The 22,634-nt window shown below is 51.2% G+C and overlaps 1 protein-coding gene across 1 annotated transcript; it reads right to left on the reverse strand.

Annotated features, from left to right (window-relative positions):
• Positions 1 to 1,476: 1,476 nt before the first annotated feature.
• Positions 1,477 to 17,841, reverse strand: LOC137825157 (uncharacterized). Its single transcript, XM_068630831.1, has 4 exons — positions 17,562 to 17,841; positions 16,638 to 16,897; positions 15,727 to 16,594; positions 1,477 to 2,729 (listed from the first exon to the last, which is right to left on the reverse strand). The coding sequence occupies exons 1-4, from the start codon at positions 17,839 to 17,841 to the stop codon at positions 1,477 to 1,479; spliced, it is 2,661 nt and encodes an 886-aa protein (XP_068486932.1).
• Between the last annotated feature and the right edge of the window lie 4,793 nt (positions 17,842 to 22,634).

The raw sequence follows: 22,634 nt of genomic DNA on the forward strand, positions 1-22,634 counted from the left end.
CGTCGTCGTCATGCCTCCTCGCGAAGGCCCGGTGGTCATAGGAACACGAATCCCCTTTGTGCTCCCTTATGGCCCTGGTAGAGAGTAAGCATGAACACTCGTCAAGAAGTTCACTCGAAGCCCAAGGGTACAAGTCTTTGGGACGGACCCTGGAGGAAGCAGCGTGAGACGACATTCTTTAACAAGATCAGGACTGCCAGAAATGCAAGAGTTGAGCGAGGGGAGCGAAGGCTAGAACAACCCTTCGACAGAGAAGAAAGGGTGCAAGAAGGAAGGGTGCAAGAAGAAAGAACGCAAGTAGGTTATGAAGAGTGAGAAAATGATGAAGATAGTTCAAGAGTTTGAAGAGTCAAATAAAGCGGTTAGAGCGCCAAACGACGCGAATGGATGCACCGCACGATTGATACACGTGGCAGAAGATGAAAGGATGACGCTGGCACCACTGGTTTAAATCAGAAAACGTCGTATCAGCAGAATATCCAGTGGTACGATGCGCTGTCAAAAATGAGTCAAGGGTACAGCAGGAGTCAGAAAATGGAATGACTGAATGCCCCATCAACCATACAAACAGCGCCACGTGGATCAAGTCGAATGACGGAACGTCCCATCAGCTATACAAGAAGCGCCACGTGGATGGCACAGAAAAAACCTTGAGCTCTTCGCTGTCGTCAGGCGTCGACCAAGGCAAGAATCAAAGTCAAAGTCGAAGTAAAGGTAACGCCCGAGGCGTCGCCCGGAAGGACGTGAAGGGCGACGCCAGCGTGAGACGTCACGGGCGTCGCCAACCCAAATACCAACTGGCGTCGCCTCCCCGATACCCACAGGTAGGAAAGACTGTGGAGGGAGACGAAATCAAAGAAGGCAAAGTTAGTCACTGGCGTCGCCTCCCCGATACCCACAGGTAGGAAAGACTGTGGAGGGAGATAAGACCGCCAAACGCCAGCGAATCGCTGGCAGGGCGTTCCCCGATACCTATGGGAAGGAAAGACCATAGAGGGAACGAACCCCCCCCCCCCAAAGCACTCGACGTTTTAGACACCCGGGGACGATACGGCACTGCTGTAGCAGGCCTCTCCTTAGGCGAGGGCGCCGGGGGCTAAGAATCAGGAAGAGAACCGTTTCGGTGTTAGAAACACCTCGTGGACGGTACGGCGTCACTAGGTGAGCCTCTCCACGGGCGTGAGGGTTGGCACGCGACCTTTCTCGATCATACAAAGCCGCCCAACGAAGTGAAAGAAATGGGCAGAACACAGATAAGATAATCGAAGCGCGCGAAGGTAAAAGATGAGAATGAGATCGCACAAGCAGAATCGTATATGGCAAAGACGTAAAGGCAATCATGCGAACGCCCCAAATCAGTAACAAGAGTACGGGTAGTTCACAGAATTACAAGTTTTAACAGATAAAATCAAAAACGAAGGTAAAGTATAAAGCAGTTAAGCATGAAGCTGAAGGTGGCGGGTGAGAGACGGCGGTTCAGTCTTCCAAGTCCATGGGCACGACCTTCCCGCCGACGACATGGTGAGTGGGGTCGCAGTTCGAAATATTGATGCCCGCGTTCTCGCAGGACGCCTGGGCCAGAGCCTCTTGGAAACCCTCCTCAAACGCCCCCGCCATCTCCCCCGTCAGTTCTTGGACCTCCCCCTCTAGTTCGGTAATCCTGGAATCCTTGGATGTCAATTGTTTCTCCAGAAATTCCTTCTCCACCCGGAGCTTATTAGCCTCGGCTTGTAGAAGGCTCAAAGCTTCAGCCTTAGCAGTCAAGGCGTTTTCTTTTTCACCCAGCTTCTGCCCCCAAGCAGCATCCAACTCATCAAGTTTTTTCCGCTGCACCTCGGATGTGAGAGCCGCCTCCTGGAGGCCAATGTTTTGGATTTGATAGGAGGTGAGCTGGGCCAGTTGAGCGGCATGCGCCTGCTCCAGTTCTCGCGCGTACGCCTCAGCTCCCTCCCTGCCCTCCTGGGCCAGTCTTAGCAGAGATTGGGAAGCTTCCTCCTTGAGTCCCCAATTCTGCTTCTCCTCCTTCAACGCCACCACCTCTTGCCTCAGCTTGCGAAGAACCTCCCTCCCTTTGATGGCATTTCGAGCCTGAGTGCGCCATTTGATTGCCACCGCCAGGAAGGCCCCCATATAGTAAGGCATACCTCCCCCTTTTTGAGGATCAGTCGGCGTCATCCCTTCGGTGAAGCCCTGCGTCAACTCCCTATGAATGGAGCAAGGAATCCGGGGTTTGCGCGAAGTCGAGCCAGGGACTGATACAGGAGGGGCGGAGCCCGACGCTTCAGCTACGTCACGATGCGGCAACGGCGAAGGTGGGGGAACCAAGTCAATCCTTTCCTCTCGCTCCTCGTGGGCTGGCGGAGGAGGCGGTGAGGTGGCACTGGGAGGATCGTCCCTGAGAGAGTTCCCATCGTCGGGGGGCGCGGCGGGTGAAGCAGTGAAACCCGTAGCCCTCCTCTTATGAGGAACCAGAGCAGAACCCGAGCCTTCGCTGTCGGAGTCTACTATCAACACCCTTTTTCCTTTGTTAGGACGCGCTAAGGCAGGGGTTGACGCCATGGCTAACGGAACCGCAGCGATGGGAGAAGGAGAGGCAGGTGGTGATGGGATCGGCAGGGAAGCAACGGTGGGCACGTCGGAGGCTACGACGTCCCCGCCTTCCTTGGTAGATTTTGCCTTTTTCAAAAATTTGGCAAGAGCCAGTCGTCTCGAGGAAGTCATCACTGAACCTGCAACAGCAAAAAATAGTAGGGTAAAGTTTGGTTTAGAGGAAGCAGAGGGAAAATTCTATGGCCAAACACACGCAGATAACCACAACAACTAATGTATCATAGAGAATCAAGGGCAGATACCGAAGTAGGTAGAAAGCCCATGGGCGTTGAATTCGTTCGCGATGAGTTTGGCGGTATCGAAGACTATCCCCAGTCCCGCCAAGGCTCTGCACACATCCCGGTCGGAGGGGGTAAGCTCATCCAAAGCCAAGGCCTTCATGGTTATGGGCTTATCCGTCCAGTATAGGGGAAAGCCCTCTAGGATGGTAGGATCGCGCTTGGTCGCACGTACCTTGAAGAATTTCCCCTTCCATCCTTTGAATGAATTTTGGAATAGCGTAAGAATGATGCGCCCGGCGATGCCAGAAAAGCTCATCCATAGGCTCTTCCCCTGTTTCTTTACCTCGAAGAAGTGAAGAAAAACGTCTACAAAAGAGGGAACACCTAGATAGCCGTAGAGAATTTGGAACCCCCTCACAAAAGCCCAACTGTTGGGGTGGAGCTGGGCGGGAGCAGTGTTTATCTCTGTCAGTAGCTCTTTTTCAAAAGAAGTGATGGGCAGACGCAGGCCCACCCTCTTGAGCACGATTTGATAGAGGAAGAAGAAGGGGCATCCCCCAGTATCCCGTGAGTCCGCACAAACGGGCATCCCAGGTCGCACCCGGCTTACCAGGACTTGGGAGTCGTGATTTTGGTGGAAAGCATTGAAATTATATAGCGCAGGGTCCCCCCTGTGAGCCTCCACGTCCTCAACAGAGTTCAGGAGGGAACATTCGTCCAGAAGTTCGTCGGGAGCCCAGTCGTATTCGCCCCTATAATAAGACTTAGGGAGCGGGGGAGGCGCGGTGGTCTTAGTTTTCGCCATCAATGCCAATGCTGAAGATCAAAACAGAAAGAAAGGGTTCAGAGAAAAGGGGTTGGGGAGAAGAAAAGGGAAAAATGGAAGAACCCTAGGAAAACCCTACCCACATGACAGAAAAGAGGAACGAGAGGAACGAAGAAGCACACAAACGATATCCAAAGAAATGCAGTAATATGGACAGTCCCAAGCAGTTCATACAGTGAAGAGAATCATCAAGGAGGGGGAAAACCATACCTTTGGGGCTGAAGGGTGTGGAGAGCGGAAGCACGAATGAGCAGGGGTCGCGAGAGAAGGGATTCAGAGAAGATGAACAGTGAGAAGGGATTCAGAGAAAGTGGATGTAACAGTAGTGGCAAGCGCGGGGTTTGGGTAACTTAAACGTTACGAGAAGGGCGAGGGACATCAAATGATAACCGTGTGATGATGCCACGTGTTGCAAGATGAAGCGCTCAAGGGGAGCGCAAGAGGTTCTTAAAAAGGACCGCACGATAAGCCACGCGGCACGCGATTAAGCGCAACTTTAAAGGACATTATTTTTCCCATTTCAGGGATGTCCAATCAGCCATTAAGAATACCTCTGTGGTTCAGAAAGTGTCACGTCAATAATTCGAAAAATTGCTGAGTCAGCAGAGAATGACACGTCATCAGGAGGGCACGTGGACGGCGTAGGCGAGGCTTTAGTCTTTGCGCTGAAGACAAGTCTTCGGCTTAAGACTGGGGGGCTTGTGTACCGTCCCGTATCCGGGCGTTGACTAAGTCAAAGTCAAAGTCAACGGCTGGGGAGTCAAAGTCAAGGCAAGGCGTCGCCTAGTGAAGGCGTCGCCCCACCAGGGCGTCGCCAGTTCAAACAGCCAAGCAGAAGCGTCGCCAAGGCAAGGCGTCGCCCAACTAGGGCGTCGCCAGGTCAAACAGTGTAAAAACAAGGCAATCACAGTGTGGTTCCCCGATACCCATGGGTAGGAAAGACCATGGAGGGAGCGACACCTTGGGAAGGCCTCAGGTCCCGATAGCCCGGGGCAGTGATAAAAAGAAGGAAAAGGTGGCTTCAAGGCCATAGTGAAAGCATCAGTATAGGGCAGCCTGACTCGTGAGGTACCCGTGCCGCCCAAGAGACGCCCTCGGGACAGATACGATCCAAGAGGAAGGTCACGCCCAGGGCAACCGGGTGCAGGATACGAGAGGAAGGCAGATACGCTCTCAAAGTAAGTGACTAGATACTTGGGTGCATGAGTTGGCACCCAAAAAGTCACCCCTAGCGCAGTAGCACTCCCAAGCAGGAGGACTCACACGTAGAGACGTCCCCAGATGGGCAGAAACGCCCCCAGATGGGGTCATGGCGTCGTGAGGCCCTCCACGTGTACGACAGCCATGCCAGAATAGAAACACCCTTCAGTCAGGTGCCAGGTAATTAAAAGTCATTCAATATAGTTTCCCTTTCGAGCATTCAGGTACTATAATGGCTCCCGAGCGTTTCAACGTCTTAAATGCGCTACGCTTTCTAATTAAGCGCTTTAATGAGTGCGTTACGTTTGTAATTAAAAGCGCTTTAAGGCGCTTTAAATGCTTGGGTAGTTTACATAGCGCGGAGAATGTTGGAAAAAGGGTTGGAACTTTTGGCAAATTTACCAGAGAACTCTCTAGTTGCTTGCTCGTGCTTCAAGGTTACGTACAGGTGACTGGGGAAATATTTTTGCCTGAAAGAGACAACACACACACATATACACAGTTATTTCTTACCACCTTCAGAGTGCCATACGCGGTGCTCAGAGACGGAGGTGATTAGTTTTGGTGTTTCTTGCTGGCTGACTTGAGCGTCGGAGTGCAAACGGTCGCTAGGGCGCCTCTTTGTCCTCTTTTTTGCAGGAATTCACAGGCAATCAGTGGGAAGGAGTCCCTAGCTGACGGTTGAGGTCGCGCACGAAGACGTCCCGGTCAACCGGGCGGAACACGTCCCGTATCCGGGCGTTGACTAAGTCAAGGTCAAAGTCAACTCCAGGAGTCAAAAGTCAACACAAGGCGTCGCCGAGGCAAAGAGACGCCAAGTGCCAGCATCGTCAAGGAGAGGCGTCGCCAAGGCAAGGCGTTGCCTAGGTGAAGGCGTCGCCCAACTAGGGCGTCGCCAGATCAAACATTACCAAAGCAAGGCAATCACAGTGTGGTTCCCCGACACCCATGGGTAGGAAAGATCATGGAGGGAGCGACGCCGTGGGAAGGCCTTAGGTCCCGATAACCCAGGGCAGTGATAAAGAGAAGGAAAAGGTGGCTTCAAGGCCATAGTGATAGCACCAGTGTAGGGCAGCCTGACTCGCGAAGTACCCTGCCGCCCAGAGACGCCTTTGGGACAGATACGACTCAAGAGGAAGGTCACGCCCAGGGTAGCCGGGTGTAGGGTACGAGAGGGAGGCAAATACGCTCTCGAAGTAAGTGACTAGATGATTGGGGGCATGAGTTGGCACCCAAAAAGTCACCCCTTGCGCAGTAGCACTCCCAGGCAGGAGGACTCACACGTAGAAACGTCCCCAGCTGGGCAGAAACGCCCCAGATGGGGTCATGGTGTCGTAAGGTCCTCCACGTGTACGACAGCAAGGTCAGAATAGAAACACCCTTTAGTCAGGTGCCAGGTAATTAAGTCATTCAATACAGTTTCCGTTTCGGGCGTTCAGGTACTATAATGGCTCCCAAGCGTTTCAACGTCTTAAATGCGCTACGTTTTGTAATTAAACGCTTTAATGAGCACGTTACGTTTGTAATTAAAAGCGCTTTAAGGCGCTTTAAATGCTTGGGTAGTTTAAATAGTGCGGAGAATGTTGGGAACGAGGTTTGAACTTTGGCAAATTTTCCAAAGATACTCTAGTTGCTTGCTCGAGCCTTGAGGTTACGCACAAGGGACTAGGGAGAGACGGTTTGCCAGAACGAGAATATACACACAATACACAGTTCTTTTTACCACCTTCAGAGTGCCATACTCGGTGCTCGGATACGGAGGTGCCCAGTTTTGGGGTTTCTTGCTGGCTGACTTGAGCGTCGGAGTGCAATCGGCCGCTAGGGCGCCCTTTTGTCCTCTTTTTGCAGGAATCCACAGGTAACCCGTGGGAAGGAGTCCCTAGCTGACGGTTGAGGTCGCGCACGAAGACGTCCCGGTCAACCGGACGGAACATTTGGCGCCCACCGTGGGGCCGATATAAAACATCAGTCCCATCACAAGTTCGAGAAAATCTACCAAGTTACAGTAACGTTTGAGGAGGTTGGAGTGACAATGGCCCCCACCAGACGAGGCACAGCACGCGCAGCCCCAGCAGAACTATCCATGCAACAGGTCCTGGAGATAATGAGGGGGCTGCAGCAGGATATGGCTACGTCGAAGCTGGAACAGGAACGCATGCATGCGGATCTAGACGCCTCGCATGAGAGGAACGAAGAGCTCCACCGTGTAAATGAGGAGTTGCGCCAGGGCCTGAGAAATAATCGGGGGCAACATGGACATGACGAGATGGGGAACCATTCCCCACCAAGGGAGTTTTCCACTCCCTTCTCGCAGGAGATTCTAGATGCAGTGATCCCGAACACATTCGCGGGGCCCAAGGTGATCTTCACCGGGATGGAGGACCCAGAGACGCACCTTGCTGCATTTCACACACAGATGGTCCTGGTAGGCGGTTCTGACGCTGCCAAGTGCAAGCTCTTTATGAGCACCGTGACTGGGATGGCTATGGACTGGTTCATCAGCCTCCCGGACGGTCATATCACATCTTTCCGCCAATTGTCACGATTGTTCAGGGAACAATACTTGGCAAACAAAGCCCCGCCGCCGGTCTCCTACGATTTGTTCGATGTGAAGCAGTATCAAGGGGAGACCCTGAAGGAATACATTAATCGCTTCGGGGCCCAGGTTGTGAAGGTTGGCACGACAGAGGAGCCTATTATCGTGTACGCGTTGGTGAAAGGCGTATGCCCCGGTCCGTTTGGAGAGTCTATCATTCGCAACCGCCCCAGGACTTTCGCTGAGTTACGGCGTCGGGCGGTAGAACATATTGCTTCTGAAGGGGAGGTGTGCGTGAAGCGCACCAGCGTCGTGCCCTCACGCCCGAGAGGACCGGCGCGAGCTCAGCCCGTCAGGGTCAATGAGACCAGGCTGAGGCGACCGGCGAAGACTGACAAGGTGTTAGGGCCTCGCAAAGACTCTTGGTGCGAGTTCCACGAGGCTTTCGGGCACCACATTGATAACTGCCTGTCGTTGGGTTACCAGCTAGATGAGCTGGTGAGAACTGGATTTTTGAAGGATTATGTCGCGGAGCCCACAACGACCGCCACCTTGTCGCCGCCGGCGGAAGAACCAGCACACGAGACGCCGGTTCTCGGCGAGGTTCATACCATAGCTGGAGGTTTTTCCGGCGGTGGTCCCTCAGCCTCCCAGCGGAAGAAATACGCGAGGGGGTTAACTCAATCGAAGAAAGACTCTCGGGTGAGCCGTGGGAGTCGGACCTCGTATTCACAAGAGGGGACCTCCGAGACGTGGTGCCGCACGACAACGACCCCGTTGTCATTTCGGTAGTCACAGCGGGAAGAAAGGTGCATCGAGTTCTTGTTGACCAGGGAAGCTCGGCGGACGTCATGTTCTTGTCGACATTTAATAAGTTACGGTTGTCCCCCGACCTGTTGAGGCCCTACACGGGGTGCCTGTATGGGTTTGCGGATAACCAGGTGGAAGTCTGAGGTTACCTGGAGTTGAGGACTACGTTCACGGATGGAGAGGCCTCGCGTACCGAACACATCCGGTACCTGGTCGTGAACGCCAACTCCGCCTACAATATTTTGCTGGGCAGGCTGGCGTTAAACCGTTTGAACGCGGTGTCATCCACACGCCACATGAAGATGAAGATGCCGGACCTCAGTGGTAAGGTGATAGTCATCAGGTCAGACCAGGAGGAGGCGAGGAAATGCTATGAGAACAGCCTGAAAACAAAGAGAGGCGTTTTCATGGTATATGAACGTCCGCCAAGCGCGGACACGACGATGATTGAGGCGACGCCCGCGGGGTCGACGCCTATTAAGGCCATACCGGCGAGGGCGACGCCCGAAGCAGACGCACCCATGGAGGAAGGTCCTAGCGACGTGGCGCCCGTGCAAGAGGCGGCGCCCGTCGAGGATGATAGCAGAGAACAGCCAGCAACCAACGCCGTAGAAAGGGAGATTGGCGGCAAGACATTCAAGTTAGGGAGTTTGCTGAGCCCGGAAGAACAGGAAGGGGTGGCAGAAGTGATTTCGCGCCACCTGGATGCCTTCGCATGGTCCGCCTCGGATATGCCCGGTATCGACCCTGATTTCCTGTGTCACCACCTCAGCATGGATGCCACGGTCCGCCCCGTGCGCCAGAGAAGGAGAAAGTTCAATGAGGAGAGACAGCAGGTGGTGAAGGACGAAACGCAAAAGCTGTTGAAGGCTGGCCATATCAGGGAGATTCAATACCCTGAGTGGCTTGCCAATGTCGTCTTGGTGAAAAAGGCGAATGGAAAGTGGAGGATGTGCGTGGACTTCACAGACTTGAATAAGGCGTGCCCAAAGGACTCGTACCCGCTGCCCAGCATCGACGCCTTGGTGGACAGTGCGTCCGGCAGCAAGGTGCTGAGTTTCCTAGACGCCTTCTCCGGATACAACCAGATCAAGATGCACCCGAGAGATGAGAACAAAACTGCATTCATGACTGAGACCTGTAGTTACTGCTATAAGGTGATGCCTTTTGGGCTGAAAAACGCGGGCGCCACGTACCAAAGGTTAATGGACAAGGTCCTGGCGCCGATGCTCGGGAGGAATGTGTACGCCTATGTAGACGACATGGTGGTGGCGTCGTAGGATAGGGCGCAGCACATGGCGGATCTGGAGGAGTTGTTCGTCACGATATCCAAGTACCGCCTCAAGTTAAACCCTGAGAAGTGTGTTTTCGGGGTAGGGGCCGGTAAGTTCTTGGGTTTTATGCTCACAGATAGGGGGATAGAGGCGAACCCCGACAAATGCACGACGATTATCGCCATGCGAAGCCCGGCGTCGGTAAAGGAAGTGCAACAGCTGACAGGGCGGATGGCGGCGCTCTCAAGGTTTGTTTCCGCCGGGGGAGAGAAGGGGCATCCATATTTCCAGTGCCTCAAGAGAAACAGTCGCTTTGCATGGACTGACGAATGCGAAGTGGCTTTCATTAAGTTAAAAGAGTACCTGGCAACGCCACCGGTCCTCTGCAAACCGGTAACAGGCGTGCCCCTCCGGTTATATTTTACGGTAACGGAACGAGCTATCAGCTCAGTGCTGGTCCAGGAACAGGACCAGATTCAAAAACCCATCTATTTTGTAAGTAAGGCCTTACAAGGCGCAGAAACCAGATACCAGGCGTTGGAGAAGGCAGCGCTGGCGGTGGTATTTTCAGCCAGGAGGCTCCGTCATTACTTCTACAGCTTTACGGTGGTAGTGATGACAAACCTCCCCATACAGAAGGTGCTGCAGAAGCCTGACGTGGCTGGGAGAATGGTACGCTGGGCGGTGGAACTGTCAGAATTCGACATCCAGTATGAGCCTAGAGGATCCATCAAAGGGCAGGTATACGCGGATTTTATAGCGGAACTTTTGCCCAGAGGAGAGCAAGAGGTGGAGGTGGGCTCGCAGTGGTTGCTCTCGGTTTATGGCTCTTCCAACCAGCAAGGGAGTGGTGCGGGAATAGTCTTGGAGGGACCCAACGGCGTGCTGATTGAGCAGGCCCTGCGCTTCGCCTTCAGGGCAAGTAACAATCAGGCAGAATATGAAGCCCTGATAGCAGGAATGCTCCTGGCCAAGGAGATGGGCGCGCAGAACCTCTTGGTGAAAAGCGATTCCCAGCTGATTACGGGGCAGGTGTCGGGTGAGTTCCAGGCGAAGGACCCACAGATGGCGGCATATCTGAAATAGTTGTTGAAGGGGGCATTCAACGCTTTTGAGCTGATACATGTCCCAAGGGAGCAGAATGCCAGAGCTGACCTGCTTGCAAAGCTAGCCAGCTCAGGCAAGGGGGGTAGACAGAGGACAGTGATCCAGGAGACTCTCAAAGCTCCGCGTAGATTTGTGGAAGACAACAGGGTGGACGTCCTCCAGATTTATACAACAAGGGGAAGGCCGAGGAGTCATTACTCTTTGACCCAAGATACGCAGAGGGTGCCCCGCATCAGCACGTACGCGGATGTGCCCGAGGGAGAGCAAATGCAGGTATGTGTTTTAACCGAGGGAGACACCTGGATGACGCCCTACAAGCGATACTTGGCGGATGGGGCTCTCCCAGTGGAGCCTGAAGAGGGCAAGAAGGTTAAAAGAAATGCCGCAAGATATACTTTGGTGGATGGGGTGCTGTTCAGGCACGGTTTCACTCACCCTATCCTAACATGCGTAAGTGGCGACGAGTGCACCAGGATAATGGCGGAGCTACACGAAGGCATCTGCGGGAGCCACGTAGGGGGAAGGTCGCTAGCCTCCAAGGTGATACGCGCAGGTTTCTTCTGGCCAATAGTAAAAGAGGACTGCGCACGACACGCTCAGCGTTGCAGGCAATGCCAAAAGCACGCCGACTGGCACAAGGCGCCGCCAGAAGAGTTGCGATCCATATACAGCCCGTGGCCTTTCCATACATGGGGAATCGACATCCTGGGCCCGTTTCCACTGGCCATCAGGCAGATGAAGTATTTGATCGTCGCCATCGAATACTTCACCAAATGGATAGAGGCAGAGCCTGTAGCACAGATCACTGCGCACAAGGTACAACATTTTGTGTGGAAGAACATTGTGTGCCGTTTTGGCGTACCTAGGCGGCTGATATCTGACAACGGAACCCAGTTCGCCAGTCAACAGTTGAGAAACCTATGTGCTGAGGTAGGCATCAAGCAGGTGTTTGCATCAGTTGAACACCCCCAGACTAATGGGCAGGTAGAGTCAGCAAACAGAGTTTTGCTGAGAGGGCTAAAGAAAAGGCTGGAAAAGGCCAAAGGAGCATGGGCGGAGGAGGTGCCAAGGATCGTGTGGGCATACCACACCACGCCCCAATCTTCCACCATGGAGACGCCTTTTAGCTTGGTGTATGGGTCGGACGCGATGATCCCAGTTGAGATTCACGAAAGCTCACCATGTTTCCAAAACTTCGTGGCGGAAGAATCCAACGAAGAAAGGCGGGTGAACCTGGACCTACTGGACGAAGCCAGGGAGGAAGCCAGAATAAAAGCCGAAGCAGTGAAGAGAAGAGTAGAGCGACAATACAGCTCTAAGGTAAAGCTGCGGCAGTTCCACATTGGCGACCTAGTTATGAGGAAGGCTCATCCATACGAGCTGGAGAATAAGCTGTCTCCCAAGTGGACTGGACCCTTCAGAATTACCGAGGCTAAGGGCAACGGGTCGTACAGCCTAGAGACCTTGGAGGGGGGTCCCATCCCACGCAGCTGGAATGCAGCCAACTTAAAATTTTATTTTAGTTGATTTATGTAAGCAGCCATGTAACAATTTAGTTGAAGGGGATGTAAGCAGCCATGTAACAATTTAGTTGAAGGGGACACTCTTTTTCCCTCTCGGGGGTTTTTTAATGAGGTCACCCAAATAAAAGGGAAAACCAGTTTGAGAAAAAGAAGTGCCTTGGTTTTTAGCCTTTATCTTTCTCCGTTTGAAGTAATGTGTGGCGTCGCCAAAAAAGAAGACGTCGCCTAGGTGAAGGCGTCACTTAGGTGAAGGCGTCGCTTAGGTGAAGGCGTCGCCAAGGGAAAAGGCGTTGCCTAGGTGAAGGCGTCGCCAAGAAAGAAAGCGTCACCAAGAAAGAAGGCGTCGCCAAGAAAGAAGGTGTCGCCTGAAGACAGGCGTCGTTGGGGAACATGACGAAGGAAAAGCGCGCAATATACGAAACGTATGCAAAGTAAAGTGGCATTGCAAAAAATCAAGTATGATATAGAAAAGTTGATGTTACAAGCAATGTTCGATACAATGGGAGTAGCGCAAATGGGGCAAATATTACAACTCATGCAAATCACAAAAGAGCCACTTTTCAGTGGCCATCGGAGTCAGCACTGGAGGAAGACGAAGCCCTGATCCCAGCCCGCAGAGCTCGAGTAAGTCGTGTCCTCCTCTCTTTGTTTATTTTCGAACCTGCACCAAGGGAGATAAATGTGTCAGAGACACCATGAAGCAAGACAGGCACGGTTAGAAAGCAATAAAGGCCGAAGTTTCTAGGGCAGTGACTCTTACATATGTACTTTTCGAGAGTTCCAGCGTTGAACTCCAAGTTGATCAAAGTGGCAGAGTCAAAACCTCCCGCCTCAGCAAGAATCCGGCAAGCTATTTGATCACTTGGAGCCAGCTTCTTGAAGGGTTTGGTTTTGAGGGCCCTCGCCTCTCTCACCCAGTACAGCGGAAACCCATCCAGAGCGTCGGGAACAAGGTCAGTGCAACAGATCTTGAAGAACCGGCCTTTCCACCCGGTGAACGAGTTTTGGAAGGGTGTGAGGAGAACTCTCCCGGGAACGTTACTGAGAGTTACCCAGAGGTTGTGCCTCTGCCTCTTCACCTCAAAGAAGTGAAGAAAGAGATCAACCGAGGGCGCACAACCCAGGAACCCGAAGAGGATGTCGAAGGCTTTGACGACGGCCCAGCTGTTGGGGTATAACTGCACCGGAGCGACATTGATCTCTGTCAGCAGTTCCTTCTCGAACCAGGAGAAGGGTAGGCGCACTCCGATGGTCTTGAAAACCACCTGGTAAAGGTAAAAGAAGGGGACCCCTTCGTTGGCCCGTTCGTCTCCACATACTGGCTCCCCTAGAGTGCAAGGGAGCACAGCAATGTCGTCGTCATGCCTCCTCGCGAAGGCCCGGTGATCATAGGAGCATGAATCCCCTTTGTGTTCCCTTATGGCCTTGGTAGCAAGTAAGCATGAACATTCGTCAAGAAGTTCGCTCGAAGCCCAAGGGTATAGGTCCTTGGGACTGACCCTGGGGGAGGCAGCATGAGAGGACATTCTTTAACAAGATCTGGGATTGTCAAAGGCGTATGGCCCGCCGGAAATGCAAGAGTCGAGCGAAGGGAGCAAATGTTGGAAGAACCCTTCGTGAGAGAAGAAAGGGTGCAAGAAGAGAGAGTGTAAGTAGGTTACGAAGAATGCAGAAATGATGAGAACGGTTTCAGAGTTTGAAGAGTTACATAAAGCGGTTAGAGCGCCAAACGACGCAAGTAGAAGTATTGCAGTTAGAGCATTAAACAACGCGAATGGATGCACCGCACGATCGAGCCACGTGGCAGAAGATGAAAGGATGGCCCTGGCACCGCTGGTTAAACTCAGAGAACGTCGTATCAACAGAATATCCAGTGGTACGATGCGCCGTCGAAAGTGGGTCAGGGGCACAGTAGGAGTCAGGACTCAGTGGAATGACTGAATGTCCCATCAGCCATACAAGAAGCGCCACGTGGATGGCACGGGCAAAACCTTGAGCTCTTCGCTGTCATCAAGCGTCGACCAAGGCAAAGATCAAAGTCAATGTCAAGGTAAAGATAACGCCCGAGGCGTCGCCCGGAAGGACGCAAAGGGCGACGCCAGCGTGATGTCACGGGCGTCGCCAACCCAAATATCAGCAGGGTCGCCTCCCCGATACCCACAGGTAGGAAAGACTGTGGAGGGAGATAAGACCGCCAAACGCCAGCAAATCGCTGGCAGGGTGTTCCCCGATACCTATGGGAAGGAAAGACCATGGAGGGAACGACCCCCCCCCCCAAGAGCACTTGGCGTTTTAGACACTGGGGGACGATACAGCGCTGCTGTAGCAGGCTTCTCCTTAGGCGTGGGCGCCGGGCGTTAAGGATCAAGGAAGGGACCGTTTCGGTGTTAGAGACACCCCGTGGGCGATACGGCTTCACTAGGTGAGCCTCTCCATGGGCGTGGGCATTGGCACGTGACCTTTCCCGGGCATACAAGGCCGCCCAACGAAGTGAAAGAAACGGGTAAAATACAAACAAAACAACCGAAGCACGCGAAGGCAAAGAATGAGAGTAAGATCGCACAGGCAGAATTCTATATCGCGAAGGCACGAAAGTAATCATACAAAAACCCAGAGTTGTAACAAGCGTGCAGACAGATCAAAGAATTACAAGTTGATCCTGCCTGTTGACCAGAACGCTGGAAACTGCCTTGTCAAAGGATCGACGTGTGCACCGCTTCAAACCTCCGTTCCTCTTCGAGATCCACCTCAAGAACCTGCAAAGAAACAGAGCGGCGCCGCTGCGGCCGATCGCACTCCAACGCCCAAGTCAGTGACCGAATCACCAAATACTAAGAGAACAAGAACCGTGCAAATCCTCTCTCACAGTAAGCTCTATGACTCGCAAGCGTAAAGAATCTATTCTGAACGTGCGTACCTCAGAAAGTTCGTTGAGAACTCTTATATACCTGGTTACTTTCTCTCTCCTGGCAGTTACAGACTTGGACACGTGGCTCGCATCCAACTGTACACGTGCCATCATCTGGAGCCTCCTTGACTTGGGCGCTGCTCCTGACTCTCTCTTTGGCTAAGTTATTTATGCATGGTGCTGCCCAGTACATAGCTAACTTGGGAGTGCGATCTCTACTGGAACTGGCGAGTTAGGGTGCCTTCATACACCTTCCCTGTGGTCTCGTCGGCCGCCTTCATAATCTGCACCACCTTCATCTCTGGCGTTGTGCTTGCTCTGGCGATCTCCAATCACTAGGTCGCCTGAGTCTACATCTGGCGACTTCATCTTTAACCCGGTGATCGCCGATTCTGGTATGCTGGAGATCGGAACACGCCAACTTAATAACTGGCGACTTCACGAGCCCCTCGACTTCCTTCCCTTCTGCCAACCTGGGGCCTTGTCAACACGCCTATACTGTAGCTTGATGCCACGTAATCACTTCCGACTACCAGGGCGGTACACAAGTTTAACACAGAGAGTCGAAAACGAAGGTAAAGTGTAAAAGGAGTAAAAGCTTGAAAGGTGAAGGTGGCGGGTGAGAGACAGCGACTCAGTCATCCAAGTCCATAGGGACGACCTTCCCGTCGACGACATGGTGTGTGGGGTCGCAGTTTGAAATATCGATGCCAGGGTTCTCGCAGGACGCCTGAGTCAGAGCCTCTTGGAAGCCCTCTTCAAACGCGCCCGCCATCTCCCCAGTCAATTCTTGGACCTCCCCCTCTAGTTCCGCAACCCTAGAGTTCTTGGATATCAATTGTTTCTCCAGAAATTCCATCTCCACGCGGAGCTTGTTAGCCTCGGCTTGGAGAAGGCTCAAGGCTTCAACCTTCGCAGCCAAGGCGTCCTCTCTCTCTCCTAACCTCTGCCTCCAAGCAGCATCCAGCTCTTCAAGTTTTCTTCGCTGCACTTCGGAGGCAAGAACCGCCTCTTGGAGGCCAATGTTTTGGATTTGGTAGGAGGTGAGCTGGGCTAGTTGATCGGCATGCGCTTGTTCCAGTTCTCGCGCGTACACCTCAGCCCCCTCCCTACCCTCGTGGGCCAGTTTTAGCAAAGATTGGGAAGCTTCCTCCTTGAGCCCCCAGTTTTGTTTCTCCTCCTTCAACGCCCCCACCTCTTGTCTCAGCTTGCGGAGAGCCTCCCTCCCTTTGATAGCGTTTCGAGTCTGGGTGCGCCACTTGAGTGCCACCGCCAGAAATGCCCCCATATAATAAGGCATGCCTCCCCCCTTTTGATGATCAGTTGGCGACATTCCTTCGGTGAAACCCTGCGTCAACTCCCTATGGACGGGGCGAGGAATTCGGGGTTTGCGGGAAGTCGAAGCAGGGACTGGTGCAGGAGGGGCGGAGCCTGAGGCCTCAGCTGCGTCACGATGCAACGACGAGAGCGCGGGAATCGAGTCAATCCTTTCTTCTCGTTCCTCGTGGGCTGGTGGAGGTGGAGGTGATGTAGCACTTGGAGGATCGTCCCTGAGAGCTCCCACCACCGGGAAACGCGGCTGGCGAGGCAGGAAGGCCTGTAGCCCTCCTCTTATGGGAAACCAGGGCAGGGCCCGAGTCTCCGCTATCAGAGTCTATCACCAACACCCTTTTTCCTTTGTTGGGGCGTGCTGGGGCAGGGGTCGACGCCATGGCTAATGGAACCGCGGCAATGGGAGGAGGAGAAGCAGATGGTGGAGGAGTCGGCAGGGAAGCGACGGTGGGCACGTCAGGGGCAGCGGCGTCCCCGCCCTCTTTGGCAGATTTTGCCTTCTTAAAAAATTTGGCAAGAGCAAGCCGCCTCGAAGAAGTCATCACTGAACCTGCAGCAGCGAAGAATAGTAGAGCACAGATTAATTCAGATAAAGCAGAAGGGGAGTGTTATAACCAGACACGCGCAGATAATCACAAGGGTTCAAGCAAGCAAGTGAATCCGTATAACCACAACAGCTAAGGCAGTGTAAATGATCAAGGGTAGATACCAAAGTAGGTAGAGAGCCCATGGGCGTTGAATTCGTTCGCGATGAGTTTGGCGGTATCGAAGACTACCCCCAACCCCGCCAAGGCTTTGCACACATCCCGATCGGCTGGGGCGAGCTCATCCAAAGCCAGGGCCTTCATGGTTATGGGCTTATCCGTCCAGTATAGGGGAAAGCCCTCTAGGACGGTAGGATCGTGCTTGGTCGCACGTACTTTGAAGAACTTCCCTTTCCATCCTTTGAACGAATTTTGGAAGAGCGTAAGGATGATGCGCCCAGAGATACCAGAAAAGCTCATCCATAGGCTCTTCCCCTGTTTCTTCACCTCGAAAAAATGAAGAAAAACGTCCACGGAAGAGGGGACACCCAGATATCCGCAGAGAATCTGAAACCCCCTTACGAAAGCCCAGCTGTTGGGGTGGAGCTGGGCTGGGGCGGTGTTTATCTCTGTAAGCAGTTCCTTCTCGAAGGAAGTAAGAGGCAGACGCAGGCCCACTCTCTTAAGTACCATTTGATAAAGGAAGAAGAAGGGGCTTCCCCCAGTGTCTCTTGAGTCCACACAAACGGGTATCCCAGGTCTCACCCGGCAATACCAGGACGTGGGAGTCGTGATTTTTATGGAAGGCGTTGAAATTGTAAAGCGCAGGGTCCCCCCTGTGGGCCTCCACGTCCTCAACAAAGTTTAGGGTGGAGCATTCGTCGAGGTGATCGTCAGGGGCCCAGTCATACTCACCTTTATAGTAAGACTTAGGGAGCGGGGGAGGTGCGGCGGTCTTAGTTTTCGCCATTGATGCAAGAGCTGAAGAATAAAAGAGAAAAGAAAGGGTTCAGAGAAAAAGGGTTGGGAGAAGAAAAAGGGAAAGAATGGGGGAATCCTAGGAGAACCCTACCCACACGAGAGAAAAGAGGAATGAGAGGAACGGAGAAGCATACAAACGATATCCAAAGAAATGCAGCAACATGGACAGTCCCAGGCAGTTCATGCAGTAAAGGGAATCATCAAGGAGAGGAAAAACCGTACCTTTGGGGGTTGAAGGGCGTGGAGAGCGGAAGCACGAAAGAGCAGGGGTCGCGAGAGAAGGGATTCGAAGAAGATGAATAGTGAGGAAAGGCAGAGAAAGTGGATGTAACAGTGGTTCCAAGCGCGGGGTTTGGGTAACTTAAACGTTACGAGGAGCGCGAGGGACAACAAGTGGTGACCGTGCGATGATGCCACGTGTTGCAGGATTAGGCGCTCAGGGGGAGCGCAAGAGGTTCTTAAGGATGACCGCGTGATGAACCACGTGGCACGCGATTAAGCGTGGCCCCAAAAAGCGTTGCTTTCCCCGTTTCAGAGGATGTCCAATCAACCATTAAGAGCGTCACGTCAATGGTTTCAAGGTTGCTATGTCAGCAAGAATGACACGTCACCGGGTGCCACGTGGATGGCGTGGGCGAGGCCTTAGTCTTTACGCTGAAGACAAGTCTTCGGCTTAAGACTGGGGGGCTTGTGTACCATCCCGTATCCGGGCGTTGACTAAGTCAAGGTCAAAGTCAACTCCAGGAGTCAAAAGTCAACACAAGGCGTCGTCGAGGCAAAGAGACGCCAAGTGCCAGCGTCATCAAGGAGAGGCGTCGCCAAGGCAAGGCGTCGCCTAGGTGACGGCGTCGCCCAACCAGGGCGTCGCCAGATCAAACATTACCAAAGCAAGGCAATCACAATGTGGTTCCCCGACACCCATGGGTAGGAAAGACCATGGAGGGAGCGACGGCGTGGGAAGGCCTCAGGTCCCGATAACCCGGGGCAGTGATAAAGAGAAGGAAAAGGTGGCTTCAAGGCCATAGTGATAGCACCAGTGTAGGGTAGCCTGACTCGCGAAGTACCCCTGCCGCCCCAGAGACGCCTTTGGGACAGATACGACTCAAGAGGAAGGTCACGCCCAGGGTAGCCGGGTGCAGGGTACGAGAGGAAGGCAGATACGCTCACAAAGTAAGTGACTAGATGATTGGGGGCATGAGTTGGCACCCAAAAAGTCACCCCTTGCGCAGTAGCACTCCCAGGCAGGAGGACTCACACGTAGAAACGTCCCCAGCTGGGCAGAAACGCCCCAGATGGGGTCATGGTGTCGTGAGGTACTCCACGTGTACGACAGCCAGGTCAGAATAGAAACACCCTTTAGTCAGGTGCCAGGTAATTAAGTCATTCAATACAGTTTCCGTTTCGGGCGTTCAGGTACTATAATGGCTCCCAAGCGTTTCAACGTCTTAAATGCGCTACGTTTTGTAATTAAACGCTTTAATGAGCACGTTACGTTTGTAATTAAAAGCGCTTTGAGGCGCTTTAAATGCTTGGGTAGTTTAAATAGCGTGGAGAATGTTGGGAACGAGGTTCGAACTTTGGCAAATTTTCTAGAGACACTCTAGTTGCTTGCTCGAGCCTTGAGGTTACGCACAAGGGACTAGGGAGAGACGGTTTGCCAGAACGAGAATATACACACAATACACAGTTCTTTTTACCACCTTCAGAGTGCCATACGCGGTGCTCGGATACGGAGGTGCCCAGTTTTGGTGTTTCTTGCTGGCTGACTTGAGCGTCGGAGTGCAAACGGCCGCTAGGGCGCCCTTTTGTCCTCTTTTTGCAGGAATCCACAGGTAACCCGTGGGAAGGAGTCCCTAGCTGACGGTTGAGGTCGCGCACGAAGACATCCCGGTCAACCGGACGGAACAAGTCTCTAGAACAACCACTGGGTTTTCCACTAGGAATCAATCATAGATTACACACACTCAAAGCCACAAAGAGGTGATCTTGAGAACCCAAGAACACTCACCCTCTTTGCCTTTCACACAACCGCAGTCAGAACACCCTCTGACCTTACAAGTTTATAAACTTTACAAGTATAGAAAAGTAACAATTAAAAGAATAAAAAAGGAACAAATTACACTTGGTATTTCAGGAATCACAGAGCTTCTAAGATCAGTTCTTGAACCAATGCACAACCTTTAGGCAATCTTGCAAAACTTTGAAGCAAATATCTTCTAAAAAATGTTTTCAATCTCACTTTCTGTCTATGTTTTAATACAAAGAGAAACCATATTTATAGCTCTTAAAACTAGCCGATTATGGCAGTTAATCATGAGCCAAATCAGTTTTAATTCAACTGAAAACAACTTTAACAGGTTTTTGAAATGCTGTTAAGAAATGTGACAATCAACCGTTTGAAATGTCATTTTAATAACCAATTGAATTGGTTTTGACAGTTAGTCAACCAAGTCAAAAACAGTTTTGAAAACCTTCAAATAAGCTAAGTGTAAAACAACCATTATATCATGAATTCAACCGGTTGTTTTTCTCTTTGCTTAGAAAAACTTTTTTCTCTTTTAAACAAATTGATTCAGCTTGTGCATAGGATTAAGAATGACCTTTACAAGAATTCTAAACACCCTAGAACTAAGCTTCAATCAAAGTAGCAAAGCATCCACCCTTCATCATAGATTTGGTTCATCAAAGCTTCCATGTTCTACATAGTATTAAAAAACAATGTACCTTTACCTAGGGTCTCAAGCCCCTTTTATAACTTATTTGTTTAACAACTTTTGCTCACGAGAATCCAATCTCAACCGAAAGCATATGTAACAGAAAGACATTCTGTTCATGTGCACCTTCACTCATCTTGCTACAACAGAAGAAAATCTTATGCACCTTTATTCTCGGGTGCTCTCTACTTATTAACAACTTTATCTTTTCAATTAACAACTTTATGCATGTGTTTATTCAGTTAACAACTACAAATATATTGACCCACACACTTATCTATTAACATATATATATATATATATATATATATATATATTTAACTAACAATCAATATGTGACAAAACTTATTATTTGAATTATTCTCCATCGGTCTTACCAATATAACTGGGTCAAACTCATGACCCACCCTTTGGGCCCAACAACCGAGATGACCTACGCACATGCCTAGACCGAGGTCCCGAGCACTCTTGCCCAGTACACAAGTCCCCCAGTGATGTGATTCCAATAGCCACATAGAACAAGATTCTTGACACTTTGAGGAATCACCTTGAGCTGGAAAATATAGAGGCACTTTCTTAGAAGTTGGATCATGGTTCTAAGTCAAGAACTCACCAATAACAAGTACCAATTCCCAAACTCATTTGGTTGAACCAAATATTGTCAAATTGAATCAACAAAGGAAACATAAAATGAATTGACCGAACAGAATTATGCAAGAACACATATGAACCGAACATAAAAGGAATTGAAAACAAAAACAGAACAAAGGTGCTGGAAAATTGGAATAGCCGAACCAAAACAAATAAAAAACACAAGGCAACATGAACAATTGAAAAAGAAGAAAGGAAGGAGAAGAGAATGCTCATGAAGATGGAAGAATGGTTGGATGATCACGCCACTAGAAGTATGGATGCTCCTAGATGAGTGTGCAAGCCGCCACTTGAGGAAACCATGGTCCTTCAAGATAAGACTAGAGTAGAAGCTCAAAGCTCTCCAAATGCTCACTCCAATTTTGAGTATAGTTTCTTTAGATGAATTCAAATCTGAAATTTACAAGGAAGGCACCTCTATTTATAGCCTAAGGTGCTGAAAAATTGAAAGCTAAAACAAATCAAAATTCCCTCCAAAACAAGCTAGAACCGGCGCTCAAAAGCAAGGCAAGGAAGGTGTGATCCTTTCCTTCACTTTGGCACCCCCTATTCTACTCCTACACCTATCTACTAATACACCCCCCTAAAGCTCCTAACTAAAACCTAAAAGATGCTATAACAAAAGAGGTTTCTAAGGTTTCCCTCTAAGCACCTTCAACTAAAGACACTACAAAAAGAGAAAATAAATGTCCTCTAGCTCCCAAGGCTTTGAACATGCTTCTCGTAATCCTTTGAGGTGGACTTTGACCTCCATGGGCGTCCTCCATTTGTGCCTCCACCTCTTCTTGAGCTTGATGAGTGGCCTCCATGTTCTCTTGGGCTTGATCTCCATCATACTCCCTGAGTTGGAGAGAATTCGACCACGAATTCTGGAGACCTACAGAAAAAGGAGTTAGATCGCTGACATTAAAAGTATGACTACCTAAGAATGTATCAGGCATATCTAACTCATAAGCATTGTCATTAATCCTCTTGAGGACTTGGAAATGTCCATCCCCTCGAGGCATTAGTTTGGACTTCCTTTGAGTAGGAAAACGATCCTTCCTCAAGTGAAGCCAAACCCAATCGCCCTCATCAAACAACAATGCTTTTCTCCTTTTATTGGCAAGTTCAGCATACTTGCCAACCTTCTTCTCAATTCTCTTCTTGATGTCTTTATGCAAAGTTTTCACAAAAGAAGCCTTTTCATCCCCATCTTTGCACAAGACATCGTCAAGAAGGGGAATAGGAAGAAGATCAAGAGGTGTTAGGGGATTAAACCCATAGACCACCTCAAAAGGAGAATGGGAGGTGGTAGAATTTACTACTCGGTTATATGCAAACTCAACATGGGGTAGTAAATTCTCCCACACTCTAGGATTCCCCGAAATAAAGCATCTCAATAGTTGTCCTAAAGTTCTATTCACCACCTCGGTTT

This window comes from Phaseolus vulgaris, chromosome 8 (assembly GCF_000499845.2).
Source record: "Phaseolus vulgaris cultivar G19833 chromosome 8, P. vulgaris v2.0, whole genome shotgun sequence".
NCBI lineage: Eukaryota > Viridiplantae > Streptophyta > Magnoliopsida > Fabales > Fabaceae > Phaseolus > Phaseolus vulgaris.

Coding starts and splice junctions, on each gene's coding strand:
- LOC137825157 (XM_068630831.1), bottom strand. CDS start 17,841: ATGGCGAAAACTAAGACCGCCGCACCTCCCCCGCTCCCTAAGTCTTAC. Junction 16,595..16,637: donor GAGACTCGGGCCCTGCCCTG/GTTTCCCATAAG, acceptor CTGCCTCGCCAG/CCGCGTTTCCCGGTGGTGGG. Junction 2,730..15,726: donor GGCGTCCTGCGAGAACCCTG/GCATCGATATTT, acceptor TTGCTGTTGCAG/GTTCAGTGATGACTTCCTCG.